The sequence below is a fragment of the Taurulus bubalis genome (genome assembly GCF_910589615.1).
Source record: "Taurulus bubalis genome assembly, chromosome: 11".
Lineage (NCBI taxonomy): Eukaryota > Metazoa > Chordata > Actinopteri > Perciformes > Cottidae > Taurulus > Taurulus bubalis.
In genome coordinates, this window is record NC_136599.1 from 5,746,760 (window position 1) to 5,765,532 (window position 18,773).

At 41.6% G+C, this 18,773-nt stretch overlaps 2 protein-coding genes across 2 annotated transcripts; one reads left to right on the forward strand and one right to left on the reverse strand.

Annotated features, from left to right (window-relative positions):
- Positions 1–3,064: 3,064 nt before the first annotated feature.
- On the forward strand, positions 3,065–10,978 carry LOC306743912 (cadherin-2-like; the record flags this gene model as incomplete). Its single annotated transcript, XM_079226475.1, has 14 exons — positions 3,065–3,085; positions 3,281–3,400; positions 3,481–3,627; positions 4,880–5,024; positions 5,114–5,283; positions 5,424–5,555; positions 5,643–5,825; positions 6,564–6,868; positions 6,946–7,088; positions 7,167–7,391; positions 8,506–8,733; positions 8,894–9,009; positions 10,583–10,663; positions 10,760–10,978. The coding sequence occupies 14 exons, from the start codon at positions 3,065–3,067 to the stop codon at positions 10,976–10,978; spliced, it is 2,235 nt and encodes a 744-aa protein (XP_079082601.1).
- Positions 10,979–15,319: 4,341 nt separating this feature from the next.
- On the reverse strand, positions 15,320–18,154 carry mtg2 (mitochondrial ribosome-associated GTPase 2; the record flags this gene model as incomplete). The annotated part of the gene is made up of 6 exons (XM_079226476.1): positions 15,320–15,776; positions 16,272–16,410; positions 16,500–16,718; positions 16,824–16,939; positions 17,118–17,265; positions 17,924–18,154. The coding sequence occupies 6 exons, from the start codon at positions 18,152–18,154 to the stop codon at positions 15,394–15,396; spliced, it is 1,236 nt and encodes a 411-aa protein (XP_079082602.1). The 3' UTR covers positions 15,320–15,393.
- Positions 18,155–18,773: the final 619 nt, after the last annotated feature.

The window sequence follows — 18,773 nt, forward strand, 5'->3', positions numbered from 1 at the left end:
TTGAGACTGAATCTATGACAGTATACTGTGCCGATTCTGACCGCAGACTACGTGCAGACAGACGCACAACCAAGCCGAAGTACTAAGGACCGCTAATGTGGTAGTTCTGCTCCAAGGCCAGCCGGGAGATATAATCCATCCAGCGTGTCCTGGGTCTTCCCCTGGGTCTCCTACCAGTTGGACGTGCCTAGAAAAACCTCTAATGGGAGGCGTCCAGGAGGCATCCTGACTAGATGCCCGAACCACCTCAGCTGACTCCTTTCGACACGAAGGAGCAGCGCCTAAACTCCAAGTTCCCTCCTGATGTCCGAGCTCCTTACCCTAACTCTAAGGCTGAGCCCGGCAACCCTACGGAGGAAGCTCATTTCGGCCGCTTGTATCCGAGACCTCGTTCTTTCCTACCTGCCATAGGTGAGGGTTGGAACGTAAATTGGGTTGGAACCAGTAAATGGAAAGCTTTGAGCATGGTGGTGGATTTTACGGTAGTTAATATTGTTCCTTCTGGCTCGTTCTCTTGAGTGTGCAGTGTTTTAGTGGCGCAGTTTTGTTGGATTGTTTTGTCATGTTTTGTGATTTTTCTCTCTCGAGTAGCTTTGCTTCCAGTGTGAAGTTAATTTGCAAAGCCATGCTTACAAAGCAGCTTCACCAGCACTGGTTAATTAAGGCCATGCATACCATGATTTAAAGATGTAATCATTAACCACTATCAATACTTGTGTTAATTCATCCTTACACCTGCACGCTAGATGCAGAGGTTGTCAGTGTGGGAATGCTGGCAGCAAAAAAAAGTCCCACGGCTCGTGGAAAGGTTTCAGAGTTTTTCACCCTGCATGTCAAGTGATAATCCCTCCTGACATTGTGCTGCGCACTCCAGGCCATTTCAATGTCAACACCGAGCGGCTGTCTTCAGTGTTGGTTTTTGATCAAAACTACATTGACGGTTGTTTGGCTGCCAAATACCATCTTATAATAATTATAAGTTTCAGTTTGGCTGTGTGTTTCCTCTGTAAACTGCTAAAGGCTACCTCATAAATGCCTGTCAGTCTTTCAGGAGAAATGGCAGAACTTGTTTTTTGATTAATGCACATGCATGAGCTAACTAGAGATGCCAGATGCAGTAAAGGTGTGGTATAGAGAGTCGGAAAACTGAAAATATGTCACACTGACCTTGTTTGATTTGCTCACATAACTCAGTGACAAAGGACATTCCAATAAATATATATATATGTTTATTTCTGCTGTAATGGTGGGCATTTTAACAAGGGGGTCTTTGCTTTTAGAGCACTTCAGGAATACTTCCGCTCCGTCTTCCTTTTCAACCTCTTGTACAGTAAACTATACAAGCTGAGAATGTAGAGTTCCTCTACATGGATTGATGTGCCTTGCACGGTTGTGAAAAGAAAGGGTCAGTAAAGTCAACATATGAGTCTCATCTTGCCTTCCCAATGGAGCAGTAATGAGCTGATAAGCCTGATTTGATCTTCATGGATTAAGGTCCTTAAATATATTTTACATTTGACTGTGCCAAGTCCACTGACCTCAGGCGATCTACAGCGCCGAAATAGTGCCAAATATGTTATATATCTCCTACGTTTTAAACCGCAGCTTGAGGTCTGTGCTGTGAACTGCGAAAGAGTTGTGCAGTAATGGAATATTACAGAGGAGGAGTGAAGCATTCCTGTGACCAGCCTGCAAATCCAGTAACTGGCGGATGCTTTAATCTGCGGCTCACAGATGAACACCAGGAAAGGCATCAGCCAGAGAATTTCCACAGAAGTAAAACAATGAGCACAGACAACGCAGTGTCTTTTGTAAAAGGAAGTAGTTAGACAATTAATTGTGCGCTAATAAAAAGCAACTCAAAGTCTACTGTCGACAGAAACAAGGATTTCGTTGAATCTTTATCAATGCAGCTTGAGTGAGAGTAAGTGAGTTCTCGCACTTTTGGGCTGAAATGACATTTATTAGATGGTAATCTGACCTTTAACCTTATATTTAATTCCCATCCTCATACAGTTGCATTACATTAGAGCAAAGTGATGTGGCAAACTATTAAACCATGTAATAATGCATGTGTTTTTTTCTTTTTCTAAAATAACTTTGCAAAAAGCAAAGAAAAAGCAGTGCCACTGTGCCACATCTTCTAGTCCAGCAGGTAAGTCTGCTCCAACATCGGAGCACGATTCCCTAGAATTCAACTGTAATGTGAGTAAACTTCAATTTGAAAGATCTTTATCTTTCTTTCGTTTTCTCTCGCACGCACGCACACACACACACACACACACACACACACACACACACACACACACACACACACACACACGCACGCACGCACAGTCAACAGAAACAAAACTGTCCTGACAAGCTGGCAGTGATTCACCAACATTACCATGGAATTATTATGACGAGTCGGTTATCATCCTTCCTTCCTTCCTTGGAAGGGTTTTATTTCCACACCGACACGCCAGCATACTTTTGCCCTCTGAATTTTTTTCACACTAAACTATATTTTCACAATGACAAAATTCTTATCTGTGCTGAATTGTATAACCATGTCTTTCAGAATGTTTGATCAAGCTTAAGCTAACTGCTAGCTTGTTTAAAATACAGATAAACTGTACCCTCTGTGCTTTTTAATGTATTTACAGGATGCATTTTTATGCATTTATACCCCCCCCCCCCACACACACACACACACACACACACGTACTTTGTACACACCCAGCTGCTAAAGGCTGGACCTATAAAGGTGCATGTGAGACACAGGCCCTCCCACTCACAGGTGCACAGCCAGATCCTGCGTTGGCATGCAGTAGAACCTCCATTCATGTGCATCCCAGGTCAACTCTATCCACAGAGGAACTAACATCTGTAAAAGCATCTGATCTGGATTATTAACTATGGAGACAATACACCTCGGCCTTCTCCTGATGCTGGTAAGAAGTTATCTCAAGTGTCAGTATTTCTGGACTGAAGGGTTGCAAATATAAAACGGTTTTTTTCTTCTGTTTTCTGCTATAAAGTAAAGGCGATTTGGAAAGTACCAAATTAAATATCAGTAATAATGACAATGCAGCAGAGCCAGGTCTGTCTGTCAACATGACAGATTATAGATGAAATACTTGATCTCATCCCTTTGGCCGAGCAGCAGAGTTTATTAATTACATTTTTATTTTTTTAAGTCTTTGCAAATAAATACACCCATAATAATAAATAAATAAATAACCCTTAAAAACCTCCTACATGTGCCTAATCTGACATGAGTACTGTGTTTCTGCAGTGTTTGGGATTGCACGCGTCATCTTCAGAAGTTTTGAAGCGGCAGAAGAGAAACTGGATCATTGATTCCTTCAGTATTGACGAAGGCTACAGCGGAGTGTTCCCCTACGCGCTGGGCAGTGTGAGTATCCATCCGTCACACAGGGCTACACGACAAGAGGCAGGAGGGTCGTCACACAATGGTCTGCTCTGTTGCTGCAGGTTGAAATCGAGAAGGACCTCACCTTTTTCAAGATAACCGGTCAAGGTGTTGACCAGGACCCCAAGGGCATTTTAGAAATCAACAATAACACCGGCGAGATTACCGTGCATCGCCCCGTCGACTATGAGGATTACCAAGTTCTAAAGGTTTTTATTAAAACAGCATTATTACTCTGTGTGTGTGTGTGTGTGTGTGTGTGTGTGTGTGTGTGTGTGTGTGTGTGTGTGTGTGTGTGTGTGTGTGTGTGTGTGTGTCTGTGAGTGTGTGTGTGCTTAGGGGTGTGTGTTTATGTGCGGCTGTGTGTGTGTGTGATTGGGGGTGTGTGTGTGTTTGTGTGTGTGAGTGTACTTGGGGTGTGTGTGTGTGTGTGTATGCGTGTGTGTGAGTGTGCTTGGGGCATGTGTGTGTGTTTATGTGCGGCTGTGTGTGTGTGTGCTTGGGGGTGTGTGTTTGTGCGCGGCTGTGTGTTTGTGTGTGTGCGTGCGTGTGTGTGTGTGTGTGTGAGTGTGCTTGGGGGTGTGTGTTTGTGTGCAGCTGTGTGTTTGTGTGTGTGTGTACGCGTGTGTGTGAGTGTGCTTGGATTGTGTGTGTGTGTGTGTGTGTGTGCATGTGTATTCATGTGCGGTTGTGTGTGTGTGTGTGTGTGTGTGCTTGTGGGTGTGTGTTTGTGCGCGGCTGTGTGTTTGTGTGTGTGTGTGTGAGTGTGCGTGTGTGTGTGTGTCTGTGAGTGTGTGTGTGCTTAGGGGTGTGTGTTTATGTGCGGCTGTGTGTGTGTGTGATTGGGGGTGTGTGTGTGTTTGTGTGTGTGAGTGTACTTGGGGTGTTTGTGTGTGTGCATGTGTGTGTGTATGCGTGTGTGTGAGTGTGCTTGGGGCATGTGTGTGTGTTTATGTGCGGCTGAGTGTGTGTGTGCTTGGGGGTGTGTGTTTGTGCGCGGCTGTGTGTTTGTGTGTGTGCGTGCGTGTGTGTGTGTGTGTGTGTGTGAGTGTGCTTGGAGGTGTGTGTTTGTGTGCAGCTGTGTGTTTGTGTGTGTGTGTACGCGTGTGTGTGAGTGTGCTTGGATTGTGTGTGTGTGTGTGTGTGTGCATGTGTGTTCACGTGCGGTTGTGTGTGTGTGTGTGTGTGTGCTTGGGGGTGTGTGTTTGTGCGCGGCTGTGTGTTTGTGTGTGTGTGTGTGTGTGAGTGTGCTTGGGGTGTGTGTGTGCGTGTGTGTGAGTGTGCTTGGGGGTGTGTGTTTGTGTGTGTACGCGTGTGTGTGAGTGTGCTTGGATTGTGTGTATGCGCGTGCGTATGTGTATACGTGTGCTTCTGTGTGTGTCTTTGTGTGTGTGTGTGTGTGTGTGTGTGTGTGTGTGTAGCAGTGCAGGGTTTCATCATTTCATAATTCTTACATTACAGCTGGACTTCCAGGCGCTCGACAGAGAAAGTCACGTCATCGACACGCAGCTGGGCATTGAGTTATTGATCATCGACGCCAACGACAACCCTCCACTGTTCGAACACGACGTTTACGACTTCAACCTAGCAGAGGCAACATCACAAGGTGACTCGCCATTTCTTTTTCTCACAGTAATCTTTTCTGCAACTATTATGAAATGATGTAAAACAACTCATGTATCCTGACACTGACAGGCAGTGAAGAGATTAAGATTATGGCAACGGATGGAGACAGAAGCAAGAAGTATAATTCATTTGATTTAAAAATAGTCTCGGTCCATCCCGAGCCGTCTGATCTGGAGTTCTTCTTAATCCAGCGCGGTCAAATTGGAACCATTTCATTTAAAGGGTGTCTGGACCATGAGGTGAGAGGACGCATTGCAATAATATAATAATATAATAATTATTATATCAAATCTGTTCATCTCAGAATTCCATCGCCTTAAATTTGAATAATATAGCCAAATCAAATGTGTTTAAGTTTCTGTTCTTTTGAACCAACCAGGAAGTAGAGAAATACACCATTATAGTGGAGGCCAAAGACCATGGAGTGGAAAGGCAGCTGTCCAGCTCCTGCACCGTCATAATCAATATAGAAGATGGAAATAACCATCTCCCCGTGATAACTGGACAAACTGTAAGACATTACTTCTTCACAGGGACGGCATTGCAATAACTTAACAGTCTCATTTCATAGAATACATATTAAAAACATGTCCTCCAGGGTTCAGGGAGAGTGAAAGAAGGAGAGGAAAATGTTCTTGTTAATCGTCTGCAAGTTACGGACAAAGACAGCAAAGATACGGCGGCCTGGAGAGCCGAGTTTAAAATCCAAGGAGACACGGACAACAACTTCAGAATCGCCACTGATCCTGAGACCAACGAAGGACTGCTGTATGTGACCAAGGTGTGTTGTCTTCTGTTCAAGCTACAGTCCATTAGGATTTGGTAAAAATACACAAAACCCTTTTTTGTTTGTTTTTAGTGCAAAGCACCGCTCATAAAACCTGCAATTTATATATAAAAATAGTTTATACAGTATATATATATACACACAATATACTTATTTCATGACTATATTGTGTATTTTGTATATATATTTCATATGTATATATATTATATAAATATGTTATATATATATATATTATATAGATACAAAATATAATATATTTCATATATATATAACATATATATATTATAAAGATATACATATATTTCATATGTATATACATATTATATAAATATGTTACATATATATAGTATGTATACAATATATATATATAACATATATATATCATATATAACATATATATATATATTTATAACATATATATATGTTATATAAATTATATATATATATTATATATTTTGTATATATATATAATATATATTCGTAAAATATGTATATATATATGTTATATATATGATATATATATATTATATATTTTGTATATATATAATATATATAACATATATATATGTTATATATATATTATAAATATATATATATTTCATATATATGTATATATAGTTCTGCCAAAGAGAATGAAACTTAAATGGATTCCCTTGATTGTGGTAATTATTACCATTTGTAGGGATTCTTTTTTCACAACATACTGTATTTACTTCACTTTCTTTTTCCCAGCATCTGAACTACGAAGACACTCGCGTGAAGAACGTGACCATCAGCGTCGAGAACGAGATCCCCTATCACACATGTCAGGTGGTGCGTCGCAGCAACGCCGGCCTCTGGGAAGTGACCACTGGAGGCCGTGAGACCGGCACCGTCGCCGTGCGCACCGTGACGGTGACCGTGGAGGACGTCAACGAGCCTCCGTTATTCCTCCCGCCGAAAAAACAAGTTATGCAGAGGGAGAACGTCGAGGTGGGAACGTATCTGGCAACGCTTGCAGCCGTGGACCCCGACGTCGGCGATTTCAACACACTTGTGTAAGTCACAGAACTCACAAAACAATACTCCAATATATTCAATATTCAATGTCCAACACCATACGGGTGTGTTTCAGTTACAAAAAGGGACACGATCCAGAAGACTGGGTTGCAGTGGACCCCGCGACTGGAAAAATAACCACCACAAAGCTCATTGACCGAGAGTCCACCTTTGTGAAAGACAACGTCTACACGGTCACAGTATTAGCTGTCGACAATGGTATGAACTACAGGAGAACGTGTGTGTTTGTGATCACAAGTTCTTTATCGCATTTGTGAAAGTGTTTTATGGTCACAGGTCAGCCTCGGAATACAGGCACCGCGACCCTGGACATCTTGATCACGGATCAGAACGACAACGCCCCATCGCTGGTGGAAAGCATCGTACACATGTGCGAATCGGAAGGCCTCTCGCTGGCCAACATCACGGCCGTGGACTCGGATGAGGAGCCCTACGGTGGACCGTTCTCCTTCAGGCTCCAGGAGAAAGAGAAGGGTCGGTGGAGGCTTGACTCCAAGCAAGGTGAACGCCAGCTCCGACACACGCAGCCGAGATCACCGCTATTAGAAACAAAACCGGTAGCAGTTTGTAATAACTACACACTATTTAGCATTAATAAAGCATGGCTAAACGCTTAATTCATCAGTTATAAAGCATTGTTCCAACATGAATGCTCATTAGTATGCAATTCATAAACACAGTTATAAATGTGGGAAATATATATATATTTTTCCTTTCCTGTGTGCTATGCAGTGGCGGGCCGTGCGTTTTGTACCTCGGGCTGCTGTCTGATATCGTATACATAAATATGCACATGACGGGATGCTGTTCGTAATTATAATACATGTAGTGTATTTGTGAAAAACAATTACATTATAAAATATATATAACTTTTCATTATAATTCTTTTTTTTAAATGATAAATTAGCTATAACTTTGTGATTCTGTTTAGGCCAGCAGAGAAGGCTTAGCAGGCCCGACGGCCCGCAACTGGTACTATCATAAACCAATATACCAGTAGCACATATATGAACTTCTTATCTAGTCTCACAAGGGTTTTCTGTATATAATACCTTTTTTAATTATTCAAATACACCTTGTGGTTGAGGAGAGAATCAGTATTTAGTATGGGATGCAAACCATTCGCAATTTTTGCCACAAAATGGCTAGTAACTACCTGAATTAATCATGAATTGCAGTATTAAAACACGTTTATAAAGTGCATATCTTAATTATTGTATGTATACATAAATGCATGAATAAATGACATTTAAATCATTGTTTTATCATTTAATAACACTTTATAAATGATCTTATTAACCATCTATAAGTTCCTAATACTTTATTTAAAAATGGGGAATCCATCATTTATAAGTATGAAAACCCAATCATGAAACGCATAATAGTCAAGCTTATTAATCAAGAATGAAACATTTATAACTGTGTTTATCAATTGCATACTAATGAGTTACTAATGAATGTTGAAACAATGCTTTATAAATGATGAATTAAGTGTTTAGTCATGCTTTATTAATGCTACATAGTGTGCAGTTATTACAAAGTGCTCTTAAGCCTCGTTCATGCAGTATGTCAAGATGATTCTTGACGATGTGTACATTTTTTTGGGGGTGTTCAGGGTTTTCAGTCAAGCTGGTGAAGGAGCCCACGGTCCATGCAGGACAGTATGAGCTGTTTCTGGAGGTGTCCGACCTCCAGGGCCTGAGCGCTGCACACAACCTGTCGGTGACTGTGTGTCGCTGCAAAGACACAGCGAGGCCCAACTGCCACCTCCGCAAAGCTGCCAGCTCCACATTCGGAGGAGGAGCGCTCGGGATTGTTCTTTTTAGTATGCTGCTGCTTGCAGGTATAGGACACTTCTCCATAACTGTGAATATTCTGTGAGGATTGTGAGGTCTCAAAAACACTATCTTCTAAATTAAACTGACATTAAAAAGACATGAGCTCTTCCTCAGTTAAAAGTATATTAAACTGTACGGTGGGATGTGTGTGTTTTTGTATCCCAGGTGTGCTCCTGTTGCTTTTAGTGGTGTCGTGTAAGAACAAGAGAAAAGCAATCGACGGTGATACTCAACAACACCTGATGAAGAGCAACATTGAGACACCGGGAACTGACTGCCAAGTAAATACGTTTATTGCAGAGCTATAATTATCTCATAGAAAATACACACACACACACACACACTTGTTTTCGTTCTAAATTAAAATGTACAAAGGCGTACTATATCACTTTTAACTGTTAAGTAAACAAACTTTTTTTCATGTATTTTTTCTTCATATCTTTATATTATTTCCAATATTTTCTTTTCTAAATTATGAATATAACTGTGACTTGTTGCTGTAAAATCGTAAGGCATGTATTCAAAATGTCAACAGGTCTTACGTGAGCCATTAAAATCAGAATATAAACAAAAGCCAGCATTGCCTCAAGCGCCAGTGAAGCAAGTAAGTAAAACACAACGCAAACTTTTCTTAATCTGTTATGCATCATGACAAATATGCACAAATTATAATGTTTTCGGTTACTAATGTGTGGTCTTGCCTTTAAATTGTCTCTTTGCAGTTCATCAATAATGTAGGAGCTGTGTCAAATGCCAAGACGAAGTACGACATCTCAATACAGCGAAGGGACTATTGGGATCAGGTCCAGACTTTTTTTTATAATGGCAACATAGATTATTACAGAAAAATACAAATCCCATTAAAAGACCAAAACCAGTAATGAATTGATCCCAACAAGCTCCATAAGAGCTCCATTGTTACTTAAAACATAAAAGTCTCATTGCACTGTGTGAACATGACTATAGCTTACTTTAAGACACACTACCACTTTGACTGATCATAATCTTTAATATATAAATTATTTTTCCTTGAGTAATCTTGAGCAAGTAATCTTGTTCAAGTAATCTTGAAAAAAAATGTGTTGATAAAAAGTGATTATTAATTGTGAAGGGTTTTCAAAGGTTTTTATTTTTTATTTTCATTGGGAATGTATGAGCTTGGGGCTTAATGTCACACTCTCTTGGTTTTGGTCTTTTCTTCTGGAATCTGGAATAAATTGCAAACCTTATGTTTATGTTATTTAGTGACAAAAGGACATCATTTAAAATGATTTTGAAAGTGACTTGACATGCTACTTTTTTTCCCCCCCAGGTGAAATTTGAATCAGCAAAGGAAAGAAACTTTTCGAGATCTCAGCACAGAAAGTCAATGCGTGGGGTACTGCAATGATTATTATCATTATTGATATTATCAGCATTGAATCTGATTAATGTGCACAAGTGAAAACAGACAAATGTCAACAATTTTGCTATTTTTTCTCCCCCCACCCCAGTTGGAAATTGAATCAAGAATGGAAAGAAACTTTTCGAGATCTCAGCACAGAAACTCAATGCGTGGGGTACTGCAATGATTATTATCATTATTGATATTATCAGCATTGAATCTGAGTAATGCGCAAAAGTGAAAACAGACAAATATCAAGCATTTTGCAATAAATTCTACCATATTTGATTTTCCAGGCAATGGGAGCATCAGCAGCCGTGAGCAATCAGCACAGGAACTCCATGCGCGGGGTACCTACTTCAAGCCCTTTTTCCTGTGAAATGTGCCATTATTTTCATTTATTTTAACACATCCACAGAGTTTATCTTTGACATTTTATGTTGGCTCTCTATCCGCTTGTGATTTCCCAGACTTGGACCGGACACAATGGATATTCAGCAAATCAAGAGAACGTAATCCAAGATGCAATGCTGCTCAACATGCTAAAAAAGGTAACGATGAGAGTTGAATCAATGCTCCGAGCTGAGGGTGATTCTTGCTCTTTTTAATAAAACATATCCCCCAATTTTCTCCTGTGCACTCTGAAGACGCTGTCCAGCCACAAGGCACCGGTGGAGGAGCTGGGTGATTACGCTCCTCATGTGTATGCCGAAGAAGGAGGCACGAAGACCGACTTTGAGCTCGATGCCATCTCCATCCCGGACATTTCCTTCAATCCGGACATGGACCCGGACCTGGCTTCCAAGTTCAATACTCTGGCATCAATCTGCATGCCGACGCCCAACAACGTACCGCAGGGACTCTGACCCGAATGGAAACCTGAGATGGAGTGTCCATGCTCCATCGTGTCCGTCTAAATGTTACTTAAATACGATATAAGGTGCTTTTAAAGTCATCTTTCTAGTGACTCACAGCCAGTTATGACGGATTAGTTTCTCTTCTCCAGATTCTCTCTATGTCAACGAGTGCAGGGAGATAAACAAAAGAAAGACTGTCTGAGAAAATTAGAACTTAGTTAATACCAGGCACAGCTTTCACTCTTCATAAGTCATGTTACATAAATCTTTTGATCTTGACTAAGACTATTTGTAGATGAAGACATCTTCACTCTTTCTTTCTTTTGTTGATGGCTGAGAGGTAATTCGCTAAAAAAACAATGATTCTTAAGGCCTGAAAAGCCCGAAATGGTGTCTGGCATACAAAAATGTAAAATATTGTTAAAAACAACAAACTGAATTGTCATGCATGGCTCTACATTTAAAAGGTCAGACAGTGAAGGTTAGGATAATGTCCTAATGTCCTAATTCTAAGACAATAGTTAAGAAAAGTTCACACAGAAATAGCTGAATGTGAATGTTGATCAAAACTGCCCTGATTTGTATCTGTAATATATCAGAGGAGACAATATGTCTCACAATGCAACCTGATGGGGGAGCGGCTGCGAATCGCATTAATCCTCGGATCCAATTTGTTTGTTTATCTTTTAAAATGACGCAGTTCGTCATTGAATTCGTTGAATTCTTTGCCGACGCTTTTTCAGGTCATGTGATTAATGTGATGACTTTAACAAACAGGACAAAGCGTGCAGTCGGACTGTTACAGAGACCTGCTTTGTTAGCAACTGAAATATTTCACCCGGCCTTCGATCAACAAATGTTACTCAACCTGTTTTCAAGCAAATTGGGTCTCACATCAAACGTCCTTCCTGCTGCACGTCAGACGACATTTAGGGCAACAAGATCCTGGTGTTGGGTCGCAGAACACGAGAGGTCAAGTGTGACGTGGAGAATAGATTTACCGCCGTTAAATGTACACTTTTTATTTTCTTTTACAGCAGCCTGTGACAAACATTTGCCACGGATATGAAGCGGTGTGTGTGTGTGTGTGTGTGTGTGTGTGTGTGTGTGTGTGTGTGTGTGGCAGGGTGGTGGTACATGTGCTTACAATGAAGACTGGGAGGTGACGACAGTTGCTAAAGTCAAAACTTCAAGTATATAGTTTGACTTTTCATTGCAATATCTTTCGACTTATTTTAGGAGTTTTTTTTCTCCATCATTTTAGCCTTTGCTGTTGATAGTGTTTATCCGTTTAGTGTGAGAAAAAAAATCAGATGGCAAAAGTATGCAGGCGTGTCGGTGTGGAAATACAACCCTTCCAAGGAAGAACGATAACCAACTGATCATAATAATTCCATGGTAGTGTTGGTGAACCACTGCCAGCTTGTCAGGACAGTTTAGTTTCTGTGTGTGTGTGTGTGTGTGTGTGTGTGTGTGTGTGTGTGTGTGTGTGTGCGTGTGTGTGTGTGTGTGTGTGTGTGTGCACATGAAAGAGCTTCTATGTGGGTACATTTTCACATCGCGTAAAAAAAAAAATTGTATTTAAAAGATCATGTTGAGTGCATTTCTTTCACCTTGTGAGTCTGTGTGTACGTGTGTGTGTGCGTGTGTTTGCGCGCGCGTGTGTGTGTGTGTGTGTGCGTGCGTGTCATCATGGTCAAAGTGTGGTACTTTCATGGAACCCAAGAGCCGGTTTTGAGTTCTTTGCCAGGTGTTTATGGTACAGTGTCGTGGTGCGGTCAAAAAACTTGCCAGGTGTGTAGTTGAGAGCTAAATAAAGGTGGAGTTCAAAGATGGGTGTGCTCCAAACAGTGACTTGTTTTGACAGCAGTCCATATGTGTATTTATAGGTGGAAATATGATCCCTTGTTGCCTGAAACCACAGAGGAATTAATCATTCTTTGGTTTGAAACCTGACCGTGAATTATTAGAGTATCATGTTCCACCATTAAAGTCATGCATTGTAAGTCGATTTGTACTATTTGTACTCGGTAAAACCGGAATTTGTACATTTTGATAGTGGACCTCATATGAGCCCTCTTTTTTTTGTTTTACACATAAAACTTAATGTGCACGGAAAACATGTGAGCTGTCATATGAATATGTGTGTAATCTGTATGATGCATACAGTATCCACTCTATTCATAATTTCAGTCACCATCGGACGCATTTGTGTAAAAAAAACGACAAGAAATACATAAATAAGTGTATTTGCGTAGAATTTGTAGTGGCATTTCATCATTTTGGCCACTAGGGGGCGGAATAACTCCAAAACAAACAAAGCCAAACTAAATGTGGCTTTTCACAGACTTAATGTCATTCATTACTCATTAGTGGACATTTATCTCAAGATATATATATATATTGAGATGAATGTGAAAGGAAACCAGGGTTAGGTCAGATTACTTTGAAATCAGTTACTGAATAATTAGTTACGTAATCCATTGCAATCTGTTCTGAATACTTTATTACTTTCAAATTGTTTTTTACTTAAAACAAATGGACACAGCCACAAGAAGTTCTACAAATATATATATATATATATATATATATATATATATATATATATATATATATATATATTTCTCTTTAAACATCTTCAATGCTAATGAAATGCATGTTACCTATTCAGCATTTACAGTTTGTCAAATCAAATTTCCTGGCACAAACTACATGTGTACTGTGTGTGTGTTGAACAACATGGGAGGCTATTTCTGATCCATTAGTTTTTGTTGCTTTTGCTTTTCTTTTTTAAACCAAAGGCCACATGGAGGACAAGAAGAAGCTGGTACTTAAAATATGCATCTTCCATTTTCAACGTAAACACATTTAGTTCATCTTGCAGTTGGTAGTGTGTCGTATACGATGATGAACCTGCTCTGCAGCATCGGGACAGGAGATGAAAAGGACTGAGGAGTGGGCCGGGATTGTATGGGACTATCTTTCGTCTGCATCACCATCTGGAAAAGGCTGTCATATGGCAGAGATACTAGTGTACTAATGTGTATATTGCGTACACATTTGGCTCTGCAGATTGGGGGGGGGGGAGTTCCCAGGAGGATCATCTTGCTGGAGGCTGAAGCTGCAGAGACCAGAGAGAATATTCACGTGTCCCACCGAGTCCTGAAGGAGAGGAACACGCCAGCTGGGATGTGTCTGTAAATTAGTGCTGTGGCAAAGGGAGCAGCAGAATACGACCACCTGGTGTACGCTGAGCCTGTGATCCTGGTGCAGCATTCCTCCATGAAGCGGAGGTTGTTGTTTTTTTTGCCACCTTCGTGCGGCAGCAGCCTGACCAGCTGGAAGCTCGCGCATAGTGGCTTCACCCCAGTTGGGCATCTTTCAATAGAGTGGTGCAGGAATGAGCCATTCATTTTTGCACCTCCAGTTCCCTCGTCTCAGAGTTAATGGTTTCATTGCATGCGTTTGTTGATTAGACGTCTGAAATAAGGTCTGCGGTTAACACACGTTAAAGAGATTTTAACGCTTTGTTCTACAAAATTAAACAAGTAGATGCCCTTGTCGTGAATTTTGAAGCGTTCAGGTGTCTTAAAAAAAGGCGACTAAGTGAGAATAAACCTCCTCCCGCCGTCACACGTGGACTCAAGCTCCTGCGACCGCGGTGAAGTTCGTTTATATATTCTAACGGAGCTTTTTTTAAACTTCTACTGATTGCAATCAAGCTTCAAAAATCACAAAAGCGGTCTTGATTTGTGAAAATGATCCTGCTGAACAAAACATGTTCCTATCATAAACTGTTTGCCACAGACCTTATTTTTTTGGACTGCTGGTAGTTTCTGGGTGTGAAACGTTAACACCACTGCAGCAGTTGTTCATGTGTTCATAAGGTGAATATCACTCCAATTCAGATATACTTGAATTAGTGGTTAAATGGTGTGTGGATCATGGCCACAGGTTGTGTCATTAACCAGCAGCAGCCCACCAATATTAATATTTTGGACTACAGAGCTTTGACTAAAAGGAAGAAAGAAAAATAAATTGTATTCATGTGAGACACGCACTCTGCTGGCTCATTTAGGAACTGCGACTTATAATTGTCTCAACAAATTACCAAATTGTGTAAATATCTTCCTTTTTTTTTTTTTAAAGACTGACCCTAGACGGGCATTTGTCCATCCCAACAAAAAAAAATGCATTGGCTTCTCTTAACATGTAATGTGTCACATTTGTTGTGCAGCATAAAGCTGTACGGTTTCAGGAAATCTCAAAATATTTACAGTGCATTGAACTTCATGCTGCAAGCCAGTAATGAACGTATACAAACATTGATTTTTTTTTCGTCAATTTTAATACATTCTATATCTTCCAGTATAAATATATACATCATAAAAATGTCCCTTGAGCATAAGGAAATGTTTGTTTTACTACCACCTGGTGGGTTTTCCCTCTCCGCAGAGGTAGCTGTCGTAGAGCTCTCTGAGGTGGAGGATGAGCTCCTCCGTGTTCTGTCCCGTGAGAGCCGACACGGGGATCACCCGCTGGGTGACGCGGCTCCTCAGGGCCTCTATCTTCTCCCGGGCCTCGGGCAGGTCCATCTTGTTGGCTATGATGGCCTGAGGCCGCTGGGAGAGACCAGGCTCATACTGGTCCAGTTCATACCGCAAGTGCTGAAGCTGTTCCCAGGGCTCCGGAGTCGACAGGTCCAGAACGTAGAGGAGGAAAGGGCAGCGCTCGATGTGCCGCAGGAAAGAGATGCCGAGGCCTCGATTCAGATGGGCCCCTCGAATGATGCCTGGGATGTCAGCGACTACACAAAAAACAAAAACAAAAGTGGAACATAGATATATTACTCTGGAAGAAAGCTTCAAATTATACAAAAATGATATTCAAACTCTCTCAGACCTTGGTTAAAGAATGAACACCGTAAAAGTCGGGTTACAAGCCGCTCCTAATTCCGGTCAGTGTCCCCGCTGTAGCAAGCTAGGAGCAGCGCTAGTTAGCACTGCTGCTAGCTCCCCGCTGCTGCTACTACTGACCGCTGCTGCTGCTACTGCCGCCCGCGTCCCCTCTGCCCAAGTCGGGTGTCGAGCCGGGGCTGGTCCCGCTACCTTCGGTGGTTGTCGGGGAGCTAGTGGAAGTTAGCGGATAGCTAGCGGAAGTTAGCGGGGAACTAGCGGAACGCTAGCTGGCTAGAGTGGGGAGCTAACGGGGACACTAACCGAAGGTAGTAGCGGCTTTTAACCCGACTTTTACGGTAGTAATAATTCTACAATATACTGATGGTTTGCTTAAAATCCACTACCTGCCACTTGCTCGTGATCCCTGTAGGTGACGATTCCTACGTGTGGATTGAGTGTTGTAAAAGGGTAAGCAGCCACCGCGGGCCGAGCATTGGAGATGGCTCTCAGCAAGGACGATTTCCCCGCATTAGGAAACCCCACCTGATGAAAAAAGAAAAATCAGTTCATTGCGTTTTTGGGGAGTTTGAAAAAGCAATGTTTATTTCAAAACATGAGCGTCTTTTCCTCACCAGCCCAGCATGCGCCATGGTGCGGAGCTCCAGCTGGAGGACCCTCTCCTGGCCCGTCACTCCTGGGGTCGCGTTCATTGGGGCGCGGTTCTCATTGGACAGAAAGAACCGATTCCCCTTCCCGCCGGCCCCTCCAAATACAGCCAGATACTCCTGGCCGTGCTCAGAAAGGTCCACTACCGTCTCTCCATGTTCCTTCACAACAGTGCCCATTGGTACCTTTTAAAAATGAAAATAAAACCCCAAAAATATCAAAGTTAGGCAGCAGGTTTGTGGTAGGAACGTGCCATAAAGTGTAATTTATGATCAAATGCATGGACTCACAGAAATATAAGATAGGCTGCCATTCTTGCCGTAACAGTTCTTGTTTCCCCCCGATTCCCCATCTTCTCCTTTGTAAATCGGAACCACTTGCGCCAAGGATTTGACGAACTTGTCCGCTGAAAGCAAGTGAATAAGGGATTAATGATGGCAGCACGTGTTTGAGCTGAGGCCAATGTCAACACGACTAATGTCATCATGTGATCTTGTGATGGGGATCTTGTATGTAGAGCATGCAAGGCAAACAGACCGGTGTCGGTACACATTGCCGAGATCCAGACGGATAACCCGACTCACCTTTGATGACGATGCTTCCTCCATCGCCTCCATTCCCTCCGTCTGGACCACCCCACTCTTTTCGAGGCTCGCTGTGAAAGCTGGAGGCCCCTTTGCCGCCTGAACCAGCCAGCAGCTTCACGCGGCGCTGGTCCACAAAGTATCGGGTCTACGAGCCAAATCAAAGAAATGCATAAGGCTCTAGGATGGATTCAGAAAAGTATTTAATTTGATAGGTTTTTATTGCTTTAACAAAAAGCTGGACTGCAAAACTTCCACCACTGTTAGATCAGCTGTAGATTACTTCGCCAGCAGTACATTCTTATGATGAATTAATATATAACAATACTATGTCAGAAGTGTCAAACCTCTAGGGGAGATGTTTTTTGGGGGCATCACTTAATGGACACTTTTCCTAATTTTAGATACAGATAAATATATCAGTGTTGCATGTTTCTTCCAGAATTACTTATGCAGTGAAACATGTTGGAGATATTATTATGTCGGATATTCCTTTTTTTTGTGGCTCTAAAAAAAGAAATACAAGGCAACTGGTGGGATAGGGAAGATTATATTTTATTAGCACACTTGCTTAACTAATGGGGACTCCACAACACAAAGTAGTGGACTGACTCCATTTTTTTTTTACTGTTTATACATCGCTCACATTACCTTTTTTACTGTTTATATATTGCTTATATAGAACAGATAAAACAACCTTGGTTTGGGGGATATATATATATATATATATATATATATATATATATATATATATATGTATATATATATATATATACACACACACACACACACACAACGTAAATTACCAGCTTCTTTTCCGACAGCTCCCTCTTCTGGTGTCCTCGTGCCTTGGCGCTCAGCGGACAGGAGGTGCTGACACCTCTGACGTCACCGGGGAGTCTCCGCCTCCACGCGGCTGCTGCGGAAGAGCCGCTGTGGTTCTCGCTTCTTCTGACCTCCGTCCCTAATATGAAATATGAAAGCATGTCCGGAGCGAGCCGCCGCGCGCTCTGGACCCTCGACAGCGTCGCCAACATCGTGGCGTTCAACGGGCAGACATGCGTTATATAAGTTATACTGTCAAGTCACTGTGAACGCACGTTGTTTTATATGCGTTTAGGCACGTCCAGCACGCACAACAAGTACGGAACGCGTGAAGGGACAAATTATGCGATTGTCAATTCACGGTATTCGTTGCTGTTAGCGAATTGGTCCTCTGTCGCCGCCATCTGTGCTGGAGTGTATTTGTGTTAAAATCATGGTTACATGTTCGAATTGTGGAAAGAGCAAACCTGCCAATTTTTTAAAACACAGTATTTCATTTTATTTAGCCAAGTCTGTAACATTTCCTACAATAAGCCTTCTCGGTGTGAACACTTATATCGGGCATACACATTCATAATTGTGTTTTGTGGCAATCTGACTAAATCGCAGCAACCATATCTAAAGTTACGGGAATTTAACCCAGGGGAATAATTTATTTTCACTATATTTCCATCCATAACTAACACAATGACAGGGTGTAGGACTATTTTGTTGATGGGTTTCATACAGCGTGTCTAAAAGCAACAATCCTATCAGATGGAGGACCGAGGGACATCATCTTATCAAATGAGAGCCTGGGATTGAAGTAGGTTTATTGGTCTTTGATGTGAA